This window comes from Daldinia vernicosa (genome assembly GCF_022497035.1).
Source record: "Daldinia vernicosa strain CBS 139.73 unplaced genomic scaffold F5Y00scaffold_38, whole genome shotgun sequence".
NCBI classification, from domain to species: Eukaryota; Fungi; Ascomycota; class Sordariomycetes; order Xylariales; family Hypoxylaceae; genus Daldinia; species Daldinia vernicosa.
The window spans coordinates 259,642-282,230 of NW_025953954.1; the positions used below are offsets into that span (position 1 = coordinate 259,642).

At 47.6% G+C, this 22,589-nt stretch overlaps 8 protein-coding genes across 8 annotated transcripts; 3 read left to right on the forward strand and 5 right to left on the reverse strand.

The window, feature by feature from the left end:
- The first annotated feature begins 3,645 nt into the window (after positions 1-3,645).
- Positions 3,646-4,883, forward strand: F5Y00DRAFT_242618 (uncharacterized protein). The gene has a single exon (XM_048008544.1). The coding sequence runs from the start codon at positions 4,329-4,331 to the stop codon at positions 4,761-4,763; it is 435 nt and encodes a 144-aa protein (XP_047862957.1). The 5' UTR covers positions 3,646-4,328; the 3' UTR covers positions 4,764-4,883.
- A 954-nt stretch (positions 4,884-5,837) lies between these two features.
- On the reverse strand, positions 5,838-7,459 carry F5Y00DRAFT_242619 (uncharacterized protein). The gene is made up of 2 exons (XM_048008545.1): positions 6,981-7,459; positions 5,838-6,908 (listed from the first exon to the last, which is right to left on the reverse strand). Exons 1-2 carry the CDS (start codon positions 7,318-7,320, stop codon positions 6,208-6,210), a joined length of 1,041 nt encoding a protein of 346 aa, XP_047862958.1. The 5' UTR covers positions 7,321-7,459; the 3' UTR covers positions 5,838-6,207.
- A 261-nt stretch (positions 7,460-7,720) lies between these two features.
- Positions 7,721-9,641, reverse strand: F5Y00DRAFT_242620 (amino acid permease/ SLC12A domain-containing protein). Its single transcript, XM_048008546.1, has one exon. The coding sequence runs from the start codon at positions 9,338-9,340 to the stop codon at positions 7,856-7,858; it is 1,485 nt and encodes a 494-aa protein (XP_047862959.1). The 5' UTR covers positions 9,341-9,641; the 3' UTR covers positions 7,721-7,855.
- A 1,395-nt stretch (positions 9,642-11,036) lies between these two features.
- F5Y00DRAFT_127819 (MCM-domain-containing protein) lies at positions 11,037-14,190 on the reverse strand. Its single transcript, XM_048004159.1, has 3 exons — positions 13,933-14,190; positions 11,522-13,862; positions 11,037-11,469 (listed from the first exon to the last, which is right to left on the reverse strand). The coding sequence occupies exons 1-3, from the start codon at positions 13,935-13,937 to the stop codon at positions 11,221-11,223; spliced, it is 2,595 nt and encodes an 864-aa protein (XP_047862960.1). The 5' UTR covers positions 13,938-14,190; the 3' UTR covers positions 11,037-11,220.
- A 374-nt stretch (positions 14,191-14,564) lies between these two features.
- On the forward strand, positions 14,565-16,197 carry F5Y00DRAFT_254302 (putative zinc finger in N-recognin-domain-containing protein; the record flags this gene model as incomplete). The annotated part of the gene is made up of 2 exons (XM_048010148.1): positions 14,565-14,657; positions 14,755-16,197. The coding sequence occupies 2 exons, from the start codon at positions 14,565-14,567 to the stop codon at positions 16,195-16,197; spliced, it is 1,536 nt and encodes a 511-aa protein (XP_047862961.1).
- A 173-nt stretch (positions 16,198-16,370) lies between these two features.
- F5Y00DRAFT_127840 (NAD binding domain of 6-phosphogluconate dehydrogenase-domain-containing protein) lies at positions 16,371-18,556 on the reverse strand. Its single transcript, XM_048004161.1, has 2 exons — positions 16,556-18,556; positions 16,371-16,503 (listed from the first exon to the last, which is right to left on the reverse strand). The coding sequence occupies exon 1, from the start codon at positions 17,928-17,930 to the stop codon at positions 16,596-16,598; it is 1,335 nt and encodes a 444-aa protein (XP_047862962.1). The 5' UTR covers positions 17,931-18,556; the 3' UTR covers positions 16,371-16,503; positions 16,556-16,595.
- Positions 18,557-18,664: 108 nt separating this feature from the next.
- F5Y00DRAFT_242624 (aldolase) lies at positions 18,665-19,932 on the forward strand. Its single transcript, XM_048008547.1, has one exon. The coding sequence runs from the start codon at positions 18,919-18,921 to the stop codon at positions 19,783-19,785; it is 867 nt and encodes a 288-aa protein (XP_047862963.1). The 5' UTR covers positions 18,665-18,918; the 3' UTR covers positions 19,786-19,932.
- A 9-nt stretch (positions 19,933-19,941) lies between these two features.
- Positions 19,942-21,986, reverse strand: F5Y00DRAFT_127852 (dihydroxyacetone kinase). The gene has a single exon (XM_048004162.1). The coding sequence runs from the start codon at positions 21,888-21,890 to the stop codon at positions 20,127-20,129; it is 1,764 nt and encodes a 587-aa protein (XP_047862964.1). The 5' UTR covers positions 21,891-21,986; the 3' UTR covers positions 19,942-20,126.
- Positions 21,987-22,589: the final 603 nt, after the last annotated feature.

Consider the following 22,589-nt stretch of genomic DNA (forward strand, 5'->3'; position numbering starts at 1 on the left):
ATGGAGAAAATGAAAGAGAAGGAAAAAAAGGGGGCACAGGGGGCACCGTGCATCTCGAATAGGCTAGCTAGCTTAGCATGGGCCCTGGTTATGCAAGGTACTGTACGGCATACGCTGAGTTGGCACCTGCACCCAGCACGCTATTATGTGCGATAATAACCAATCAGATAAGTACTGTACAAATTTGGATATTTTGTCCAACGGTTGGCAGGGGTTTATGGTGAAACAACGAAAGTTAAACTGGGGCCCCCTACCAGCTATGCGGGCTTGATTTTGGTTCGCGTACAATACATGTGCGTACCTAGTCGCGGGCTTACATATTACATAGTGCAGTAGTACAGGTCGTATCTTTTTTACTTTAGGTATACTTCGTACATATACCTACATGCCGATTACAACCAGCGCAACCGTCTTACTGTAGTATCTACGAATGAACAACTCAACAAAGATATCAGAGTAACAATCAGTATTACTATTCACATTTACCGATTACAACACCAAGAGTCACCCTTGCTATACTAAATGTTTACTGACGATAGCCGCGGGGAAAGGGTTGAAAATAACTCCGTTCGTATTAAGCGCGCGCCCAGCAATATCGCCCGGCAATACCTCCTGTTTCCACGAACCATGTTAAATATATTCTATTCTTACCGCGCCGCCTCTAGAATCACCAAGAAGCGCACACGAAAGCGCTTAATAGGCTAGGTTATACGATGACGGATCATATTGCTCTCCTGGTTTACGTCTTCCGCATCACAGGTTCTACGTATTGAACAGCACAGCTTGAATTGTTTCCTGTTGTGAATGGTGATACGTTAGAGGCTGACTGCTTTTACGCTATATTCAACTCCGCAGAAGTAACCGACGATCTTTTCAAGTTCGAGATAATTCCCCGTCGACCCAACGGAAGAGAAGTGCATATCTTTTCCTAGTTACGGCTAGGTTTGCTATCGAAAACCCATCTTATCAGTTGAAATGCCGGACGGCGCAGGTCCGGCGGTATGCAAGTGCTTAGGATCTTTGCTTGAGCCCTCCGTCCAGTGATTTTCTTTTCTTTTCACTTGGCTTCGGCCTTGGCCAATAGGCACTGACAAGTGAAGTAACTCATTACCACCCGACCTGACACGACAGTCTGCTTGTAAAAAGTCTAGACTGTCTTACAGCATTTGCTCTCCTATGTACTAATACCGACAAAAAGCCGATTTCTTTTTTTGAATTATAAATCTTCACATATATATCAGCTCTGCATTCCTTCTTATAAGGAGTGAGTAATCACTGACTGGTCGATAGGTTTTGCCAAAAAGAGCCGTAACAGTTCTTAAATAAGCCTATCAGAAGCCAAGAAATGTTGTTTCACCTCCCTTTTTAGTGATCGGAGCCGGTTTCCCTATATCGGCCTCGACTTAGATGCCTATGTATTGTACATAGACTGATAGAACAATCATTGACCCGCATACGCTTCGAGACTAATGGTGCATTCGCTAGCTAGTGTAGAGGGAACCTCGGTCAGAGTTCATGGTCCCTTCCAGCAAATCGACAGAGATCTTTTAGATTCTCAATCGAGAGAGGCCTGCTTGCTACGTAGGAATCGCCCATGTCGTGATACTATCCCCCGCCATGCTGTGAAACATGGTTTATATTTCGACCCATGCCTTCAATACCCTCTTCCTCCTTGAGGACTCCTGCTTCTGTCTATTTTTCACAGATATAGGGAAGTCTTTTCTCAGGGTGCCTATGAGAAAGACTCGCTGCGCCCTACATGAAATACGCATGACTTATTCTGAGAATATATAGGCTATACATAGAAAATCGCTATGGTGGTTGCAGCCCGCAACCGATCAGAACGGAAGAGGGATCGCACCCCCTGAAAAGTTGACTCGGACTGTCGGGTCGCTCGGGATGTTCCATGTTGAACTGTGCTTTGGCAAGCATTTGATCTACATAGACAAGATCTTCAGCAGTTTGCATTACCTTTCGTCTCAACTTGCTAATCAAGTTCAATGCAGATTAAATGCGGAGTGATCAGCAATAGCTTACCACGATTATGCTTGGAGAAATACCCCTAAATACTATGTAACGGTCGGTGCCAAACTCGCGGGTCTAGCCCCCGTTTTGTCGGTTTTTTAAGTAATAGATGAATCACCTCGCGATCTACAAATCTCTTATTGCTCAAGACTTTCTTTTAATCTTATATACATACATGTGAGCATAGGACGAGCTTACCAACTCAACTAATCCCCGTAATTAACCAAAAAGAACTATGTGGTTCAATATAATAAAATAAGAATAGGAATATATATAAGGGCTAGTTATACACTACCTAAGGTATTATCGTACACTGTCATTAACTGCACGAATTCACGAAATAATATATTTAAAACTTGCCAATATACCAATTTACCAGATTATCCTGTTTGACAAGCTTTCAATTAATATACTCAGCTACATGTTCTAATATCGTCAAGTGCAAGTTAACCACATATCCCGCATATCACAACCATGGGCAAATGCCGAATCTTAATGCGCCAATTGGTGGGGTAAATTGCACTTCATTTATAGTTAATATATGTTATCTTTTATTAGTTTTGCTTCTGCTGGCGCCTCATGCCTGTTGTCCCTTTAGCTTCCGATTCCACAGCTGGTTAAGAATTGAATATCATTGCAAGAGATTTTGCCTTGCCGATCGATCTTCGCGGCGTAGGTGGTGACGCCTTACTAGAAGGCAACGAATTTATATTACGGCATATTCCATTAACTATAGTCACTTCTCAGACACAAGATATGGCGTATTATACGGTTTGATCCTGTGCATGTTATATGAAGCATATTGAGAGAATCCATTATATTCCCTCCAGATACTGTATCCTTGCCCATGGAGTCGATTTGCATCTGCCCCTATAATGAGTTAACGATAAAAGAATCCCATATATCAGGCAGCCTACCAAGCTCATATCTACATAGTTGTAGGTATGCCGCAGATCCCACGCAGGAGACTTTCATAACGGAGTAAATATCGACATGTACTCCATATAATATAACCGGCATTCTTTAAAAGGGAGGCTGAACTAGAACGAGTAAATATAGGTACCTAATTTATCAACTTCTCTCATCCCTTCAATAGGTAATACTGTTTCTAATCTAGAAATATGAAGACTAAAACTCGCCTAAGTGACTATTTCAGTCTACTTATGATTTAAGCTCGAAGTGTAAAATACTTGGTCATTTATATTTTTTTATAAAGCGGTCGCTTGTGATAGCTTATCTGAACATCGTAGGACAATAATACAAGTTATAATTCATAGGTATGACAACTGTATACCTATCAAGGGGAACCATGTATCAAACTGAAGACCGCACCTATAAGGAATGCAATAAGCAAAAATAGATAAGCTTGTATCAACTCGTTACTATCGACATCTCTACTACTATATTTGTTACCGAGTGAGAATCTATATGGGGGTTGAATACTCTTGTTTGCGTCTTGTAAAGCACAGTAACAGGCTCCGCTCCGCCTATAATGATTTTATAAAAGGAAATCATGTCTCTATAGCGGAGTACCTAAATAATTCTAATACTTCTAATATTCGGCCTTGTTAAAGATGACTATATATTACAGTACATAGATGTCTTCTATAATATCACCTGTAAGAGAATACAACTGCGGCGCAGTATTTCCTCTTTTCAAATTGCTCCTCTGTATAACCTCTGACTCCCCTTTATGCCTCCTCAATCCAATTATATAATCATTTAATAATAAGCGTCAGCTTTTACTAGACTTATAAACCAAAATGAAGCCATCACGGCTCCAAACAGTCCGAAATCAATTTGGAAAGAAGAACCCAATAGTAACTAAGGACGGCAATTAATAACGGGTCATGTCGCTTCCAGGTCAAAGCGTACACAAATGGCAGCATCACCTCTGGCTCCTATTAAGCCAGTCAAGTACCGCACGTCATGCGATCGCTGCCAAAACATCAAACTACGATGTAGTTAGGATAAGCCGTCGTGTAAACGATGCATTAGCAAGGGGAACCGATGCGTCTATAGCCCCCTAAGGCGTATGCGTAGATCTAAAAAAGTTGACGCTGTCGCCTCGATGAGTTCTATGGATGAGAGCCCGCCAAGTCCCGAGACAATGGAGCCGACACAGAACAGCAGTACTGCGAATGAGCGCCAACGGGGATGTGCGGATAGGAATGATCCTCCCTAACGACAGACTGCGCTGGCAGAGGCTTGAGGTCCTACGCCGCCACCGCATCGCAAGATCACCCCCGGAGTTGGGATCTTAGTCTCACAGGTACTCAAGCATTGACCATCGCGATAGTCCGATGGACAACGAGATCGATACGTCTCATCACTCCCAGCCTAACGGGCTTACTTCCACGGTTGATCACGGCAGAACTCCGAGCCACGAGATGGATTCTTGGGCCTCTGTACCATCAAGCAACATCGGGCCCTTTAGCTCGGAGCCGTTAAACACAACTCCGAGGTCCGCTCCTCTGGTGGCTCTTAACGGGCTTATTGGGAAAGCTGTCTCGGACTCTATTACCGATTTCTACACAGCTATCCTCACGCGAACCTCAAAGCTGGAACAGGCTTTAAACGCTGCACCACGTCCGCCACCAATAGACCTTGCACTCGAAGCGGAGCGTGACTTTCGAGCCCTTCATAGCTGCCTTTTCTCCTGTACCGGCTACTCGCATCGCGGACGCAGCTGTCTCACCTCCAACAGGTCTGTGCTGCTCAGTCTCTCTAATTTCTAGCAGAATGTGTGGTCGCTGTGTTCGAGGAGTGTTCTTGGCGACGATCAGTTGTTGGCAGTGATGGCATTTTATCAAGACTCGCTTATGAAGGTAAGGTCAAATTAGGACTAGCTCTCCCCATTGTTGAAATGGGGGTATCATATCCATGCAGCCCTACGGGGGTGGTTATTAATAGAAGCGAGTGCAAGGGTATATTACGGGGGGGCTATGGCTGTATATAGCCTAGGTAGCTGTATATTATATATAAACTTCAGGTCCTCAGTTTTTCACCACAGCATCGAGTAAAATAGGCACTATGTGATTGTTGACTCGAGGAAGTTCTACTACTAATCTACGTATAATATAGCCGAACATTGCTTAGTTTAGAAAGTTGCCTCGTTGTTTGATCGTAGACTTCGACATCTAGGTAATTGTTATATTAGTTAGATGGGCCGTATCGTGCATGCATAGGAGTCGCATATGATGGCGGATTAGGTGCAAAGGAAGGGGGAAAAGAAAAGAAAGGAAAAGAAAAAGAAAAAGAAAAAGAAAAAGAAAAAGAAAAAGAAAAAGAAAAAGAAAGGGAGGGGGAAAGGCTTCATAAGTGTGCGTAAAAAACAACTGCGAAAATAAAAAAGCTCAGCCCCAGGTTCGAATCCCCTCGGATAGGGGCAGGGGATTCGAACCCAAGACCTACGAAAAACCGGCTTCGTTTGGTATCTGCTGTCAAGTCACACTCGTAAGAATGGTCCAGCATAAGACACCACAGTGGGGTTTTCTCTAACCTCAAGTCGCCCGGGCGGGGGGCGTCGGTTGATGGTTTGTCTGCAATTAGGATATATAACCTTTATTTCGTAGGTAGGTACTTTGGCAGCTGTACCTCGTTGCCTAAGAGATTGATCAGTTGGTGACTGACAGGTTGGCGGTGCTGTATGTCAGGCAACGACTTGCTTCACGATAACCGCAATGCCGTTCCATAGCTCGTGTCTTCTATCAAGTATCTTTAGGGGGGTACAAGGAAATCACACTTTAGCTATTATCCATACTATCCTTAATTTTAGGACACCTTCGACACGCCCTTATTATCTCGTCTTTGTACGCATTTATTGATATTGGCGGTGAGCTACTACGTGAAAGTATTACTGTGCCTCAAATTTGATCGCCTGGAGAACATATTAGGGCTAAGATAATTTACACTAAGGAGTCTGTTCCCTCGGGAGGGCTAATGCTATGAACGTGCCCTGATATAATCTAGTATACAAGCGCACAACATGGAGATAAAGGAACAGATAGCCTAGCCACTAGCAAGACTTCATATTAACTTCATTCTTCGGGATAGGTAGCATAAGTAATCCAGCTAGCTCGAATCGTTCTCCTTCCTCCTTCGGGGTATTATTCTTCAATCGAATCAGCCTCAACGCCATATTAATGCATATTAAGTGTTAGGCAAAGTCGGCTCAGCCTCCTAGCTGGGCGGTTGCCCTATACTCCCCGTGCTCCCCGTGCTAGCCGGTCTCGGAGGCGGCACCGGTATGATCCTACCAATATCACTCCCCTCTCTATCCATGGCCACGCCACCAATCATGCTTGCTGACAGGGCTCGCGGCTCGCCTCCTTCTCCTTCTGAATCCTCCCCTTGGCTGCTAGTACTACCAACGCCAGCAAGGGCTTGTTCGGCAACTTTGCGCTCTACCTCCTTTAATCTTTCTTTCTCGACGGGGTCTACCAAATCGTCGTCATCGCTCCAGTACCCCTCTTCGGACTCGGCAACCTCGGGCATGGCCATACGTTTCCAGAAGCGGATCTCCTGTCTCCTAGCCTTGTCGTCTACACGCTTCTCCCACCGCTCCTCGTTCTCGTCATATTTCTTGCGGAACTCGCGCAGCATTTGGTTGGCGCGGCCGGCATGTTCTTGCATCTCCCACATCTGCTCGCGCAGGCGCGAATTCTCGGCGCGGGCTTCGGCCAGCTGTGCTCGATAGGAACGGTGCCAGGCAGATACGTCGGCGACGTGCTTTTGCTTGTAGGCGTGGAATTGGGAAAGGATATTGGCGAGAACTCGGGCGTAGCTGGTAAGAAGAGAGAAATTGGCGTCACGGGAGAGCTTGGCGCGGTCGAGGGACTCTGTCAAGATAGACACGAGAGCCTCTAAATTCGGTTCTTGCGCTGTACTGGCATGGTTAGCGATTGGGCAACTAAAGACACGGGTACCGAGAATTATAGAATTATAGAACGTACCAAATATTTCATCTGCTGCTTCTCCAAGCACCTGGTCGTTTGTTAAACCGCGGTCCCGCGCACGATTTCGTACCCTCCCCAGTCCCGATACGATATCTTCGGTCACTCGTCTGTTCTCAGCCAGCTGACGAGACAGCTCCTCAACCATGCCATAGATAATATTAAGCTCGGCCTGATGGCCAGCGGGCGTGGGCCCAATAGACATTACGCTAGGACCGGCGCCAGAGCCGTTACCTTGCATGTTGCCGGGGCCGTTGGTTAAGTAAACAGGTTGCTGTTGCGGTAGCTGTCGGTTTGGGGAGTTTTCGAGAGGATGTGAAGGTTGAGGAGGGAAGTTCATGATTGGAAAGGGAAGGGGACAAAGGCGGAGCTCCTACGCAACCTAAAGCTTTAAGCTAGTGGATAGTGGATAGTGGATAATGGATAGTGGGTTGTGGGTTGTGGGTTGTGGGTTGTGTGTGTGGGTATGTAGGTGTGTAGGTATCTGCCAAGTGCAGTACATACATAGTAGGTCGTAACCGCCCTGCCGCCGTCGTCGTTTGCGCACTAAATGAATCTGGATACGGTTAGGCGTTATTTTGCTTATCGATTACCTAGGTAGGTACATAGGTACTCCAGGTTACTATCAGCTCTAGCGCCGCGTTACTCATGTACCTGGGCATGTTACCTACGCGTAACCACATGTACTTCAATTACATTAATACATCATAATCAATATCCACAAACCTCTCATCTCATAACATCCATCTACATTTTCAATGAGAGACGAAGCATCACAGTAAACACAGACAGATATATAAATAATAATTACTACCATCCTCTATTCATATTAATATATATCATTAACAATTATGCGACATTCCGTTTCCAGTGATTTAGACTCTCTCGCCATTCTCAACTGGTTCCGTCGCCTTAGCTTGAAGGTCGATTTGATCGAGGGGAGTCAAAAGCACACTTTTCCCGAGTACCATATATCCTGCCCAGAATATGAAAACAACAATAATTCCTAGAAAGCTCGAGAGAACATGAGGGGGACTCGGGAGCGGACTCTTCGCCGCCGCGATAATCTGAGCTGCGAGACCAAAGACGAATATTACAATCGCTATCATGCTTCCGCCGATTCCAGGTGGGGACTGCCACTTCAGTACATCTCGATTCTCCAGCCCCTTTCTACGTATAGCAAGCCGGAGTCGGATGTGGCATACGCAGATGGAAATCCAGGTAAAGTAGTTTGAGCCAGAAGCCAGGGCCAAGAGCCAGTTAAACACTATGTCACCGTCTTTGGATAGTGTGATGAACGATAGCAGCGAAATCGAGAATACCAATGCCAGTGCCCAGATTGGGTAACCCCGTTTTATCTTTGCGAAGAGGCGTGGCCCCATTCCTCTTGCCGACATGGCTTGAAGAGCTCGCGACGAGGCAAAAACGCTAGCACTCGCCATAGAAAAGATAGCGATGATGGTGATGCCGTTGAAGATGCTACCTAGTATTGGGATATTGGCTTGATCCATCGCAGCGACCAAGGGACTCATTCCACCAGATTGAACCTTGTCGTCAAGGGATACCTTAAGTACCATGCCGAGCATCAAGATAGGAACCAGGTATAGCCAAATAATTCGGAATGGTACAATGTTGCAAGCGAGAGGCATGACTTTCTGAGGCTTTTCACACTCGGCGGCAGTGAGACCAAGCATCTCAGTTCCTCCATATGCCATCCCGGCAGTCATAAAGACATAGAGAAATCCGATAGGGCCATGCCTGAATGCATTTTGCGTCCACAAGTTAACCCCGAGCTCCTCGGCGGGTCGGGTATCAGCCGGAATGTTTTTGGTGACGATGAGGACGGCGACAATAATAAAAGCCGTGAGAACGAACATCTTGCAGACCGCGAAAACGTTCTCTGCTTCGGCATACCACTTTGCGCCAAACGCGTTCACAAGGACGAGCCCGATTATGAACCCCGGAAGGACATAGTATGCTGGCAAGTCCGGTTCCCAATACCGCGTGCAAAGCAGCATGACCACCAGCTCGAAGACGACAATGAAGATGAAGTTTATGACGTAGTTCCATCCCATGGCAAAGCCCCATGCCGGCGAGATGAAGCGCACTGAATATTCGTAGAAGGAGCCACTAAGTGGGAATGCGGCCGAGAGCTCACCGAGAGCGCACATGGTAATCCACACGGCAAATCCGACTACAGTGAAAGATATGAGGAGTGATCCGGAGCCTCCTACTGCCAGACTGGAGTAGGTAGCGAGGAGCACACCGGCACCGATGGAGCTGCTGAGGGCCATCAAGACGAACTGGCGGGTCGTGATGACCTTCTGGAGCGACGTGTCGGCCGAGCTAGTGAGATCCATGATGAAGAATAAAGAGTAAAGTAAATCGTGATAGGTATAGGTACCTAAGGTATGATTTAGTAGGGATATCGTTGGACCTGATTTTGTATAGCCAAATCTGAGCCTTCGTTAGAGGATGACTGCAAGACGAACTGGATGCTGGTAGCTATGCTATCAGAGTAGGACTTATATGGTCGTGCGCGTATGAATTGAGGATTACTCTCATTCCAAGAATCCAGGAAGAAACGGGCAGAGGGTAGACAGGGTTATATAGATTTACAAAACCTATCTCTGTATCTGAGCTCAAAAGGCAAAATCATAGTTATCAAAGACAGATATCCGAGAACGGAGTCCAAAATAGAGAAACTTTAGATAACAGGAATATAAACATGCCAAGCGCAAGTTTAACGTGCTATTATCACTAACGTCCCATTGTTTAAGTTGTACTATAGAAAGCTTGGAAGCAAGCACGGAACTTATATCAAAACTTTCAGATATTTTGGCAGCTCATACCTACCAACGTTAGTCAATATCTACATAACTAAGGGAAAGCTTAATGCTTAAGCTTTGATATCTATCTGAGCTGCGATTGGTTTAGGTATAATGTTTAAGGAGTAATGTGAGTGTTGGGATAGTATATCCTGACCCGACGGCTGCATCGTATGAGACTATTCTTGGCTATCCACCAGGGCTTTCGAGCCCTGGTATCCACACACATAAGGAGACATAAGAATAGGGGGGCCGTGAAAAATACTTCAACGCTAATATCTTGGAAACTATTAGCTATGGCTATAAACGATGAGAGTTACTGCGTGGTTACTTGGATAGAGTCGTACTAGATGCGTTGCCCGTCCGCTCAAACGCGGACGGGGGAAAGGGGGGGCCATCATACCCAAAACTCACGCCACAAATAGATCTGGCCTCTAATTGGCTAGCCACACACCAACGCACGTCCGATGAATTTTTTGTAAAATCAATTGATCTATTTCAATACAATATAAAGGTTTTGATAATTGGTATCGTTAGATAGAGCTCGTTTTGCATGACCTTTCTATACCATTTGCACCTTTTGCAGACGTTATGCGATAGAGTGGCAAAGGAAAAAGTCGCAAACTGCGGGGCGATTCTAAATATCTAATTGGTTGAAAAAATTGTGGCAGTACGGAAGTCCCCATCAAAAGTTTTGTCCATAGGCCAGCCCTTGTTAGCTTTTGACTAGCTTTGACAGGGCTTGGCAACAGCTATAGGTCATCGAGCGCATGTACTATCCATACTACACTACTTTCGCTTATACATAATAACTCAAAATCTTCTCCTCAAACGATAAAAGTTATATAGGCGTATAAAGAAGCTTTTGTACTTATAATAGATCCAATTTTAATGTTTTCATATAAAAGCTAAAATTTTGTATACATTTCTAATCTTGGCTGCCGCATGGTGTCAAGTTCCAGACAGCTGCATCAAAAGCTGTCAGGTGGCACGTATGGACAAAACTTTTGATGGGGTAATTGAATATATAAGACTTGATTTGTAAAATGTTTGGTCTGATATATTAAGTCGGTGTAAGTGGAAGCGGACTAAAAGGCTGCTTCGCAAAAGTTCGTTTTATACCAACGAAACACTATGATTCATGGTTTTTAGCTTTCCAACTCCAAGCTAACTTTCTATACCAAAACGTGGCTTATGTAGAGACACGCAATAACTCTAACAGATTCATAATTGGCAATCTGTATCGGAGTAAAGACAACACCTTGAACTGTGCGAGTCGTATTACCACATCCGTGTCAACATCATCATCACCCAAGCTTAACGCCTAATCTTAGTGCCATCCTCTTGACGCCACATAAATTCATAACATCCTAACATTAAGCCACCTCGTGTACAAGAAAAAGTCCCTTGGTCTAAGCCGCTACGGCAGTCCTACGCTGAGTTTGCGCGCCTCTCCGTGCGCCGTTTGCACCTGGCCTCGCTAAAGTGTACTTGGCAAAAGCGCGTGCGAGCGCCTTCTTGCAGCTGACCTTCTGGCTACCAATGAAACTGTCAACAGTGACAGCAATGGCACGGTCAATGTCCTGGGCAGAACAGTACTCTGACAGCCTCATTCGGCAAAAAGACTCCGAGATTCGGATGATAGCTTCTAAGTGACGGACCTGAAGGCTAAGTTAGTGCGGTCATCTCAATGCATCAAGCGAAGCAACTTACAGTGATTGGATATGCTCCGGTAGCTAGCGACTCTCGTCGCATATCCGCAAAGAGTCGCGCAACCTTGTCCTCATCCATATGCAGAAGCTTCGGTTGGCAGTGCTCTCGTGCATATAAAATATACTTTCGTAGTAGCTCCTGGGGGATTTCGCCTTCCTTCTTTGGTTGCGCTTGGGTCTCTTGTGCCGCCTCGGAGTCGTGCTCGACCTCCATGGAACCATCAGCAGCTTGGGTAGACGGATGGCTCCGGCTGTGGGAGCCAACAATGAATCGAGCCAGACGCTCGTCTTCAGCAGGGTCCACAGTATCTCGCACGACACAAAGAATATCAAAACGCGACAAGATAGGCTCAGTCAATTCGACATTGGATGAGAAAGGAATCGTAGAGTTGTAACGGCCACCGATCGGATTAGCTGCCGCAATTATACCACATCGAGCTTGTAGGGTGGTAACAATACCCGCCTTCGAAATGGAGATGGTTTGCTGTTCCATAGCCTCGTGGATAGATGTTCGATCTTGATCATTCATCTTGTCGAACTCGTCAATGAGACACGTGCCCTTGTCAGCGAGCACCAGAGCACCGCCTTCCAATGTCCATTCACTGGTTAAAGGGTCTCGACGGACACTAGCCGTAAGACCAACGGCAGAGGCTCCCTGACCAGTGGCGAAAACAGCTCGGTGCGCGGTTTTTTCTACGTACTTCAGGACCTGAGACTTGGCTGTACCCGGATCACCAAGCAATAGAACATTAATATCTCCTCGCACATGATGTTCACCCCTGGCTATCTTTGCGACGCCACCGAAAAGAGACAAGGCAATAGCAGTCTTGATATCGGTATGCCCGTAGATGCTAGGTGCTATGGAGTTGATTATCTTATCGATGACTTGGGGGTCCCGAGAAAGTTTGCGGATTTCGTGCTCGTCCTCTTCGGTAAGCCTGAACCCAGCAAGTTGATCGTGCGCTTTGACAACATTATTTGCCTCGAGAATCGTAGCAAAAACAGGGAACCCATTACGATTATTTAACTGGGCATCATAGTTGTTCCTATAGACACCGGTAACCTCAATCTCCTCCCCAGGCTTCGCCTTGTCAATCAGATCCCAGAGCAGGATAACCTCTCTATGTCTAGGTAAGCGGCCAGCAGGTACAGTCCCAGGTGATTCCTGGAGTGTCAACTTCTGGTAGTTACGGTAAACAGTCTTTTCCGAATTCAAGGTGAAGGGGCCACGAGACTGGCAGTTCTGACAGAATGAAATTTTGACTTCAACGTTAGATTCCTGCTGGAAGGGGCCCAGTGTCACACCGCATTTAGTGCAGTCGACTTTGACATATTTCAGCTGCGGGAAAACACCAGTTCGCCGAGTAACAACACCGCTCACTCTCACGAGGCAGTTGAGATGCGACTGTCTCAGCTGGCGAAGAGTATAGTGAACGGGTAGGTCGAAGATGCGAACGTGGATATCAGAGTGGATGCGCTCATAGTCGGGGTAATGGAGTAGAACGACTTCCATGGCTACGTCGTCGAAGAGCTTAAGCATTTCGGTGGGAGCGTTGGCGAGAAAGTATGCGAGAATGGCCTTGGATGAGGATAGATGGTCGTATGACACCTCGAGCGACTCGGCGTTGATTTCACCAAGGGTTCGAATACGGTTACCATAGACCGAGGAGCCGCTCTCGTCAGTATATTCTGTTAAGAAGGCCTTGAATTCTCGCTTGATGGTGCGTTGCACTGACGGCTGAGACACCCATTCGGTCAAGCTGGCAGCTTTGACATCTTGCAGGGCCTCAAGGGAAAGTTCTTCGTCCATAATATCCTGGTCCATTTCATCGTCTGGATCTTCGTCGTAATGATGACGGCGGCGACGGGGTTGGGCAGTTAGATCAATATCGCCATCTTCATCCTCATCCTGGAGAAAAGCCTGGGGCATTTTCCGTCTACGAGCTACTTCTCGGTCTCGGCGGTTCAGCTGAGCTTCTAATCTTCTCCTCTCACCAAGGCTGATATCATCAAATTCGCCCTCATCATCAATATCGATTCCTTCATAGGCATCGTTGTCGTCTTTCTCTCTATAATCTCGCTCGAAACCTTCACGGAACAGGTCTACATCGTCTTCTGCCATCTCGTCAAGGTCGTCTAAATCATCTTGGACCTCAGCCTCCTCCTCAATGTCGTCATCATCGTCACCACCGTGAGCAATGTTGAAGGCAGGTGGAGACGAGGGCATGGGACTAGAGGCGGCAACGGAAGAGGAAGCATCACCGCCCGTGCGGGAACGTTTGCGGTTCGCACGAGGGGCGGCACCGCGGTTTGCGGAGTCCATGTTCATTCGTAGAGGAGAACTGGAAGCAGGTTAGGAAAATGCAATGCAATGCAATATGAGTTATATGTCCTGGTATGGGATGAACTCACCTCATTATGTATCTGTTTTACTCTCTATCAGAGAGCACTTGGAGAAAATAGTTGGTAATGCGGAGAGAAACGATAATGAGAACAAGAGGGACAGTGAAAGTGAGAGTGGAACCCAAGAAGGAAAATGAAGGGAAAGGGGACTAAAGACTAAAGTGGATTGTGGGGGTGGGCGCGACGAAACAAATTGGAAGTCGCGTCCCTACGCGTCGAGCTCGCGTAAAGTGGCACTAAATGCACACCCTTGGATTTTAAGTACACACTACGAGATACATAGCAGGTACTTGGGACTAAGAGTTCTTTATTCTCGTACCTAACCTGATGTAGGTATGTATAGTGCGAATTAGTATCGCTTTAGAGAAGCGCCCACTGTGACATCATATGCTAGGTACCTATTTACGGCGCGCTCATGATAAACTAAGGCGCCTTTACTTATGTAACAGCCCTTCCAGCGCGCCGACACGTTTACAAATACCATTTTATTTAGGTTAGATATTTAAGCTCTTCTTCTCATTTCCCTATTTTTTTTGGTGCAAATCATTCTTGTCATTATAATGGATCCGTCATCAGCTCCGACTACCTCTCAGGAGGCGCCCGAAACTAATGACAGCTCTTCACGCCCGCGCACCCAGAGCATGTCGCAACAGTCTGACGACTCTCAAACTGCCGCCGACTTTATTAGAGATCAGCTGCAGCTGGAAGCCGATGCTCGCGAAGCTCTTCCCTATGTAAGTTTTTGATATTACCTGAGTGATATTACCTGAGCGAAGTATTCGTTTCCAACAATTTACTAATTATAATTAATTAATTGTTTATTATCTACAGAGCATCGAGAACTGCACCAAGCCACTTGGACCATTGCGACAGAATGTATTCGCTTGTCTAACTTGCACTCCACCTCCTGCGAATCCATCCGATCCCTATAATCCCGCCGGTGTGTGTTATTCATGTTCTGTCCAATGCCATGGCGAACATGAATTAGTTGAGATCTTCCAGAAGCGCAATTTCACTTGCGACTGCGGTACTACGCGATTCACTCCCGAACAGCAGTGCACCCTTCGAATCAATTCCGAGACCAATACCAAAGGAGGCGTTCACTCCGAACAGCCGGATCCCAACAATAAATATAATCACAACTTCCGTAATCGCTTTTGCTCCTGTTCTATAGATTACGACCCTAACAAACAGGTGGGCACCATGTATCAATGCCTAGGTCTCGGCACGCATGAGACTGGTGGTTGCGGCGAAGATTGGTATCATCCTGGCTGTCTCGTCGGCCTTGGACCCAATTGGTACGAGAAGCAGAAAGCACACGTTCCCAAAGCAAACGCCAATGGTGCCAATAGTGCTGGCAATACCACACTTCCCACTATTTCCGAGGATGCGACCCAGGAGGATGGCACGGAACAGCAAACCAATGGAAACCAGGAAGCGCAGGAAGGGGAAGACGAAGACGAAGACGAAGACCCCGCTCTACCAGATGGATTCCCTAACGAAGATGCGTTCGACCATTTCATATGCTATAAATGCGTGGAAGCTTATCCTTGGATTAAGAGATATGCTGGAACCCCCGGGTTTTTACCAGCAGTATTTCTTCAAAAGGACAGTGAAACATCCTCTAAGAAGCGTAAGCTGGAAGATGATGATGTTTCAGAAGAGGATAGCGACCGTAGCAAGCGCGTTAAGAATGAGTTCGAAGAGACACAGGATATCCCACCTGCAACCAAATTAGATGAGAGTTCCTCACAAGTCAAGGATGAGGATGAGAAGAAAGACGAGGATCAGAAGGAAAACGAAGTTCCATCTTCTGCAGAATGCAAGTTAGCATCTCTACCTTCTGCACCAAGTGGCCAGTTCTCGTTGTTTACTACTTCGAATTTCCGCGAGCAATTTTGCAAATGCGCCTCGTGCTTCCCAGATCTAAAGGTTCACCCACAACTTCTAGAAGAGGAAGATGCCTACGAGCCGCCTCTTTCGGACGGAGCATCCGAGCAAGGTTCGACTCACGGAAGCGGCTCACTGTACGACCGCGGCGAGTCCGCTCTCAAGAACGTGGATCGCGTCCGTGCGATCGAGGGCGTCATGGCGTACAACCATTTAAAGGAGCGTCTCAAGCCCTTCTTTCAGCAGTTCGCCGAGAGTGGCAAAGCAATCGGTGCCGAAGATATCAAGGAGTACTTTGCTAAGCTTAGAGGCGACGAGCAAGCCATCAAGGAGGCGGGCGAGGCTGCGAAAGAGGACCATAGGCAGGAGCAGAGTGGTTACTAAGGGGAATGGATGAATAGGGGGGGTTAACGAAAAGGCAACTGAAAAAAAAAATTTGAATCAGGTACATGGCGTTCTTTTTAGCACAGACTTCTCAGGATTGACGGGAGACTAATACCACAGGTCTATATTTGACCATAGTTAAATTCATATTATATGATTCCCGAGGTATCTTCATCGTCCGGGTTCGATCCACTGTCAGCAGACATGGAGTAATTTAATAAATTCATCTAATTTTACCTGAATGTAAGTCCCATATATTCACCCTCTCATATTATATTATATTATTCCAGGCAGTCTCCTTATGAAGTAAGTGTATTCTATATACATGACTATATACCTAGCTACTTACAGCCCACATTGCGTCTTCCAGCATATACTACCAAGTACAGACATCGGTCTTATAAACCCCATGCTTTCGCAACAGTAGCTCTTGAGACATCTGAAGCTTCTTCAGAGGAAAAGTGTAGCGCGAACTGCGTCAGGGTAAGCGCCTGACTACCGAGATACACCGGCACCTTTAACCGCTGGGCCTCCTCAACAGCCTCTTGAAGCTGTTGCGCATGTTCCCTTAACCCCTGGCTATCCCCAACCGATAGCTGTCCTCCTCGAGCAAGCTTAATGATGTCCGGTCCAACCGTCTGCAATATCGCGCTTCCTCCGGCCGCGTTTACACAGAGCTCGAAGACTTGATCTAGATCTAGATTACATCTCTTTGCGAAGGCAATAGTCTCTGCGGCAGAGCAGAGGTAGATTCCTCTAAATAGTGCCTTAACGAGGGCTAGCTTCGACTCGTCGTTTTCAGCTAGCCCTTTTACCGGTCCTATCTTCCCTTTGCCTTCCGTGTATAGTCTGATTAGACTACTGTCGTCGTCTGGGCCGTACCCGCGACCGAGACCGGAGAAGTATACTTGTTCTGCTATGCTTGTCATGGGTGTGGGAAATGCGGCACGTCTTGCCTCTGAGGTAATAATACCTGTGTCTTTCAGGATGATGGTCAGGGCACTAGCAACAGGCTTGAATTCGGGATCGAGCATTCTCGGCAGTCTGTTCTCGAACATCCACGCCCAGGCATCCGACTTGATAATCTCCTGGCTTGTGGAGTGAAGATCCAAGCCGAGGTGACTCGCAAACCCCAATCCTTCACTTGCGGCGAGGATTTGGTTAGCCGCAAGGACCTGGTGGCACATCTTCATATTACTTCCGGCGCCGACTCCGCCCTGGACGATGTAGAGCTTCTTTGGGTCGGACATCTCCTGTAAGAGAAAGCGGCCTTTCTCAATTGCCTCGTCCGAGCCTCCGGCCATAATTGACAGGGTACCATCGGCAGCCCTTGCAGCGCCTCCCGAGACAGGAGCGTCGATTAGACGAATATCACCCCGTCCCAACTCGGTAAGTTGCTTCTCTAGAGCCTGGACATATTCGCACGGCACCGTCGAGCAGAGTAGCAGAGCGGCCCCTTCAGGTAACGAGGAGAGTGCCGCATTATCACCTTCAATGAGCACGGCCTGAGCCTGCTGCGCCGTCGCTACCATGCACACGCAGTAGTCCTTTCCTTTAACAGCCTCCGCCGGCGTTGTAGCAATACTGCCTCCAGCAGCCTGGAACCTATCCAGCGTCGGCTGCCAGACGTCGAACCCTGTCACCTTATACCCCTGCTTGACCAAGTTGGTCGCCATGCCGAAGCCCATGGCTCCTAGGCCGATGAACGAGACTTCTGGTTTTGCGCTCGCCATGTCTACAACTTAAACACTACTCGACAAAAAATTGCTTAGAATATTATCTATCCTCTTGTTGTAGACTCCGTATAAAAACGAGTATACAAGTAATGTACACGTAGATGAAATAAAAAAGCAAAAACAAAGCTTAGCCTGCCGTCTTCCACACGGCCGGTAATTTGAAGACGACTTGTCAACTCGGACTAAGTACAATCCATATAGGACCTAGCAGCGGCTGAAGTGTATAAGGTGCCTGCCCCCCATCTTTACCGGGAATGGAGACGGGTACGGAGGCGGGGAGCGTCACTTCAGCCTTTACTATTATTATTTGACCCTAGCCCCCTTTCTCCGCCTGCCTCATCCACTTACTCGCCCAGTCGTCCAGTCGTCCAGTCGTCCAGTCGTCCAGTCGTCTATTAGCCCACTAGTAGAAACGGGGTAGACATGTACGAAGTATACATACATTCATCTACACACACCATATGGTTACACCGAGATGGCTCGGTTGATAACTATACCGGCGAATAGCCTTGATCCCTCTGCGCCGTCTCCCTCGGTAAAATGGCAAAGTTGTAAAGTTGCAGGTTTTTATCACCACTAATAAGAGCGAGTCAATGGGTAAGTGACCCCACGTTTATTTCTCCACTAATTACAGCGGCACGCCTCTTAATTCATTCTTGGAGATGGAGAGATGCCGGTGTGCGGTGGCTCGCGACGGTATAATTCCGTGTGTGGTCATAGATACATACATACCTAACATAACTAGGTAACCTAGAAACTAAGACTAATAAGATAATAATATACTAGTTTACTTGTTCGCTCTATGGTATAGTTACTAACTATCTATAACCACTTAGTTATATGGTTCACATAGGTACTAACTACCTGAATAGTAGTAAATAAAACAAACTACTTGCACATCTCCCACCTACACATCTCTCACTTACACATCTCCCACTTACACATCCCTCGGCGCAAATCAACTCCAACCAAAACCACAATCAACATGGTCCGCCCAGAACTCTCCAAAAACCGCTCCCTAGCAATCCTCAACAAAGCCCGCGATGGCGGGTACGCTGTGCCAGGCATGTGCTGCTATAACATTGAATCAATAATCGCCACCGTCCGCGCTGCCGAAGCCGCCCAATCCCCAGCCATGGTCCTCCTCTTCCCCTGGGCCATCGAATACGCCGGCGCATCTCTCGTGCGCGCCGCCGCCGATGCTGCACATAACGCCAAGGTCCCCGTCAGTCTACACTTGGACCACGCTCAAACGCCGGAATTAGTGCGGCGCGCGGCTGATATCGAAGATGGCTTCGATAGCATCATGTGCGATATGAGCCACTACGAGAAAGATGAGAATCTGGCACTGACCCGGGAATTATCCGTGTACTGTCACGAGCGTGGGATTACTACTGAGGCCGAGCCCGGCAGGATCGAGGGTGGAGAAGACGGCGTGGCGGAAACAGCCGATTTAGAAGCAATTCTAACGACTCCCGAACAGGCAGAAGAGTTCGTGGCCACAGGTATCGAGATGCTAGCACCGGCCTTCGGCAACGTGCACGGGGAATACGGGCCACGGGGGATTCAGCTAGAGTACGAGCGATTGGAATCGATCAACAAGGCAGTAGGCGACCGTGTGCGATTAGTCCTACACGGCGCGGACCCCTTTACCGAGGACATCTTCAAGCGATGTATCAAGGCGGGCGTGTCTAAGGTCAACATCAATAAGGGCATGAACAAACACTACGCCGCCGTGCAGGAGGAGATGCAGGGGAAGCCCCTCACCAGCGTCATCGAGGCGGGTACCGACAGGATGCAGGCTGCTATCGAACAGTATATGCATTGGCTCGGTAGCGCCGGTAAGGCGTGAAGAGGCGTGAAGAGGAGTAAGGGAGAGAGTTTAGAGTATTAAACAAACATTAGTTATATCGGGGTTTTATAGACATGGATAATTGTCTTGTCTTGTCTTATTATCCGCAGTAAGCAAGCAGGTCAAAATAAAAATCTGACCACCAAACTTCATAATACCTCATTTCATACTTTAATATTTTAACAATATATAATATATAAAATTACTATCCCCCAAATACACCCAAATATACCCAAAAATAAAAGGTATTCGCTAGCTTATGTAGGTACATGACATGCCGACGACAACATATACACTTTAAATACTCAGGTATAGGTATACCACGGCCAATATAGTTACACTTATATACCCGACTGTAAGCCCTTTATAGCGACCATGGCACCCCAAGCACCGGGGTCCGGAGGCAGCTCCTTGCTGCTATCTGCGCCGACATAAGTCGCTCTGCCGAGTTTTGGCGCCAACGTCTTGGTAAGTTCGGCGCCCTTGATTGCACCCTCGACGCCACCCGCAAGATCTCCCGTGCGCAAACCCTCCGCGAATGGAATTAGGGTGTCCATGACCGTCCGGTCGCCGACCTTAGCCGGTGTGTATCGGCTCAGGTTATCCAAGGCCGTCTGGACGGCTTTGGCCCACAGCTTCGGAAGCCCTTCGGTCTTAGCTATGGCAACGTTCTCTTGGAGAGCCGTCCTTAACGAGACGAAGAAGATACCTAGGATACCGCCCAGAGTACCGCCCATCTTACCCTCGACAATCTCTTCGAGTTCTTGGAGCACAGCGATGACGGAACCTTCGGCTGCAAGCTTCTTGTCGAGCGCGGCGATGAGATGGCTTGCGCCTGTTTTTAACGTCTCACCGCAGTCGCCATCGCCCATGATCGTGTCCCACTTAGTCAGATCGGGCTCCGCGACTATTAACTCGTTGCAAGCGCTACGAAGCATCCTATCCAGCAGAGCGGGGTCAATTTTCAGGTCCTTTCCCTCCTCAATCACCTTGTGAGGCTCGGGAGGCGGCTGCACGAACTGCTCTTTTCTGCTACGCCGTATCGCTTGGGAACCGGTCATGGATTCCCAGTATGTGTTGGTCTTAGCGTCGAAAAAGGACTTGATCTCCTCGACTGAGTATGAGCAGTTCTCGGCGGCGGCCGTCGCGTTGACGATGGAAATCGAGAATGCCGGCGCGTTCAGAGACGTCTCGAGGAAGCCATTGCTTATCCTCACCGGCACAATATTCCAATTGTTCGCCAACTGTTCAAGCAAATCGTCTAGCAGCGCTCCCATCTCGAGATACGACATGCCTCCGAAGTTGCTAATAAGAAGAATGGCCTCGTCCCCTGGCTTGAACTTTACGTAGCCCCGCTCGGGGTCTGTCTCATCTAAGCAGTACTTTAATAGTACCTTAACGAGTTCCTCCGCTGACGGTGCAGGTGAGAGCTTCCGATAGCCGGGTTCATTGTGAGGCCCAGTACCGATTTCCACTTGGTCATCTCCCAGCATCGCGAACTCTGCTCGTCCGGGAACGTGGCAGTGGTCGAGTGTGGCTGCGATGGAAACGATCTGCTGCGAGAACGCAACGCCTAGATCGTACACCTGGTCGAGAGAGCCGCCGGCACCAGCAGCACCGCCCAGTACTTTAAGAACGCCTAACTGTCCGGCTAGACCTCGCCGACCAACCAGGCTACCTTTCCTTCCAACGGACACGTCATCTCCGCAGATAATCATTCTGCACTTGTGGCCTTTGGCAATGGCTTTCTCGTTTGCCAACCCGAAGTGCAGGCAGTCGCCGGTATAATTGGTAATAACTAAGATAGTACCTTTTTCAGAAGGTACTCTGTCGATAGCGGAAAGAATCTGCTTCGTACTGGGAGAAGCAAATATGTCGCCGGCCACAGAGGCGGCGAGCAAGTTTTGACCAACGTAACCGGACCAGGCAGGTTCATGACCGGAACCACCACCGCTGACTATAGCGACATTAGACTTATTGTATGCCGTGTCAAATACCACTCGGTTAGGTTCATCCAGGCTGAGTAACGGGTTGTAGGAAATGAGACCTCTAATAGACTTGGTAACAAGTCCATCCGAGGAATGATATAAGTGGCGTTTTGACATTTCCACGGTGTTGATGAATGGGTATGAGATGGGAGTTAGCAGAGACTGAAGTGAGATTGCAGGACAATGTATACTCGTGAAAACTCGGCGAGCGAGCGGCTCTTTCTATCACGTCGAACAAAGGCAGTAGAAGCTCGAGCTCAGAAAAGGGGTTTCCGAATAAGACTGGTTCTATTACGTGAAAGATCAGGATTATGGAGATTCAGGATTATGGAACGTATGGGAACGTATAGGAACGTATGGGAACACATGGGGAACGCAAAGGGTTGCCGTAAGAGGCAACACCACAGGTTTTGACCCATCGATCCATCGAGCCATAGTGTTAGCTCCTGTGTTCGCTGACGATGATATACCGCATCGCCTATAGCTTGAACGACCTTCTCCGAAATTACTTGGCAACAAGGCTCCTAATTTCGTAAATGACGGTTCCATCCAAGTTCATCTAGGTTCCATTTAGGCGTCCAGGCCCTCTCCCCATGGGGCTAACTCAAGTGCAGGGGAGACATAGAGGGACCCAGGGGGACTTAGGGGGACCTAGGGGGAATAGGTATCGACGGTATTGACAAAATTCGTAGTCCGCATGATTACCGAAGGAGGGGTGAAGAAAGGGTGTATTACGAATGACTATGCCGAGAAAGAAATGCGAAGCGCGAACCGTAGGGGTAAATTCAGATATTTGCCATCGGATTGCCCTTTTGG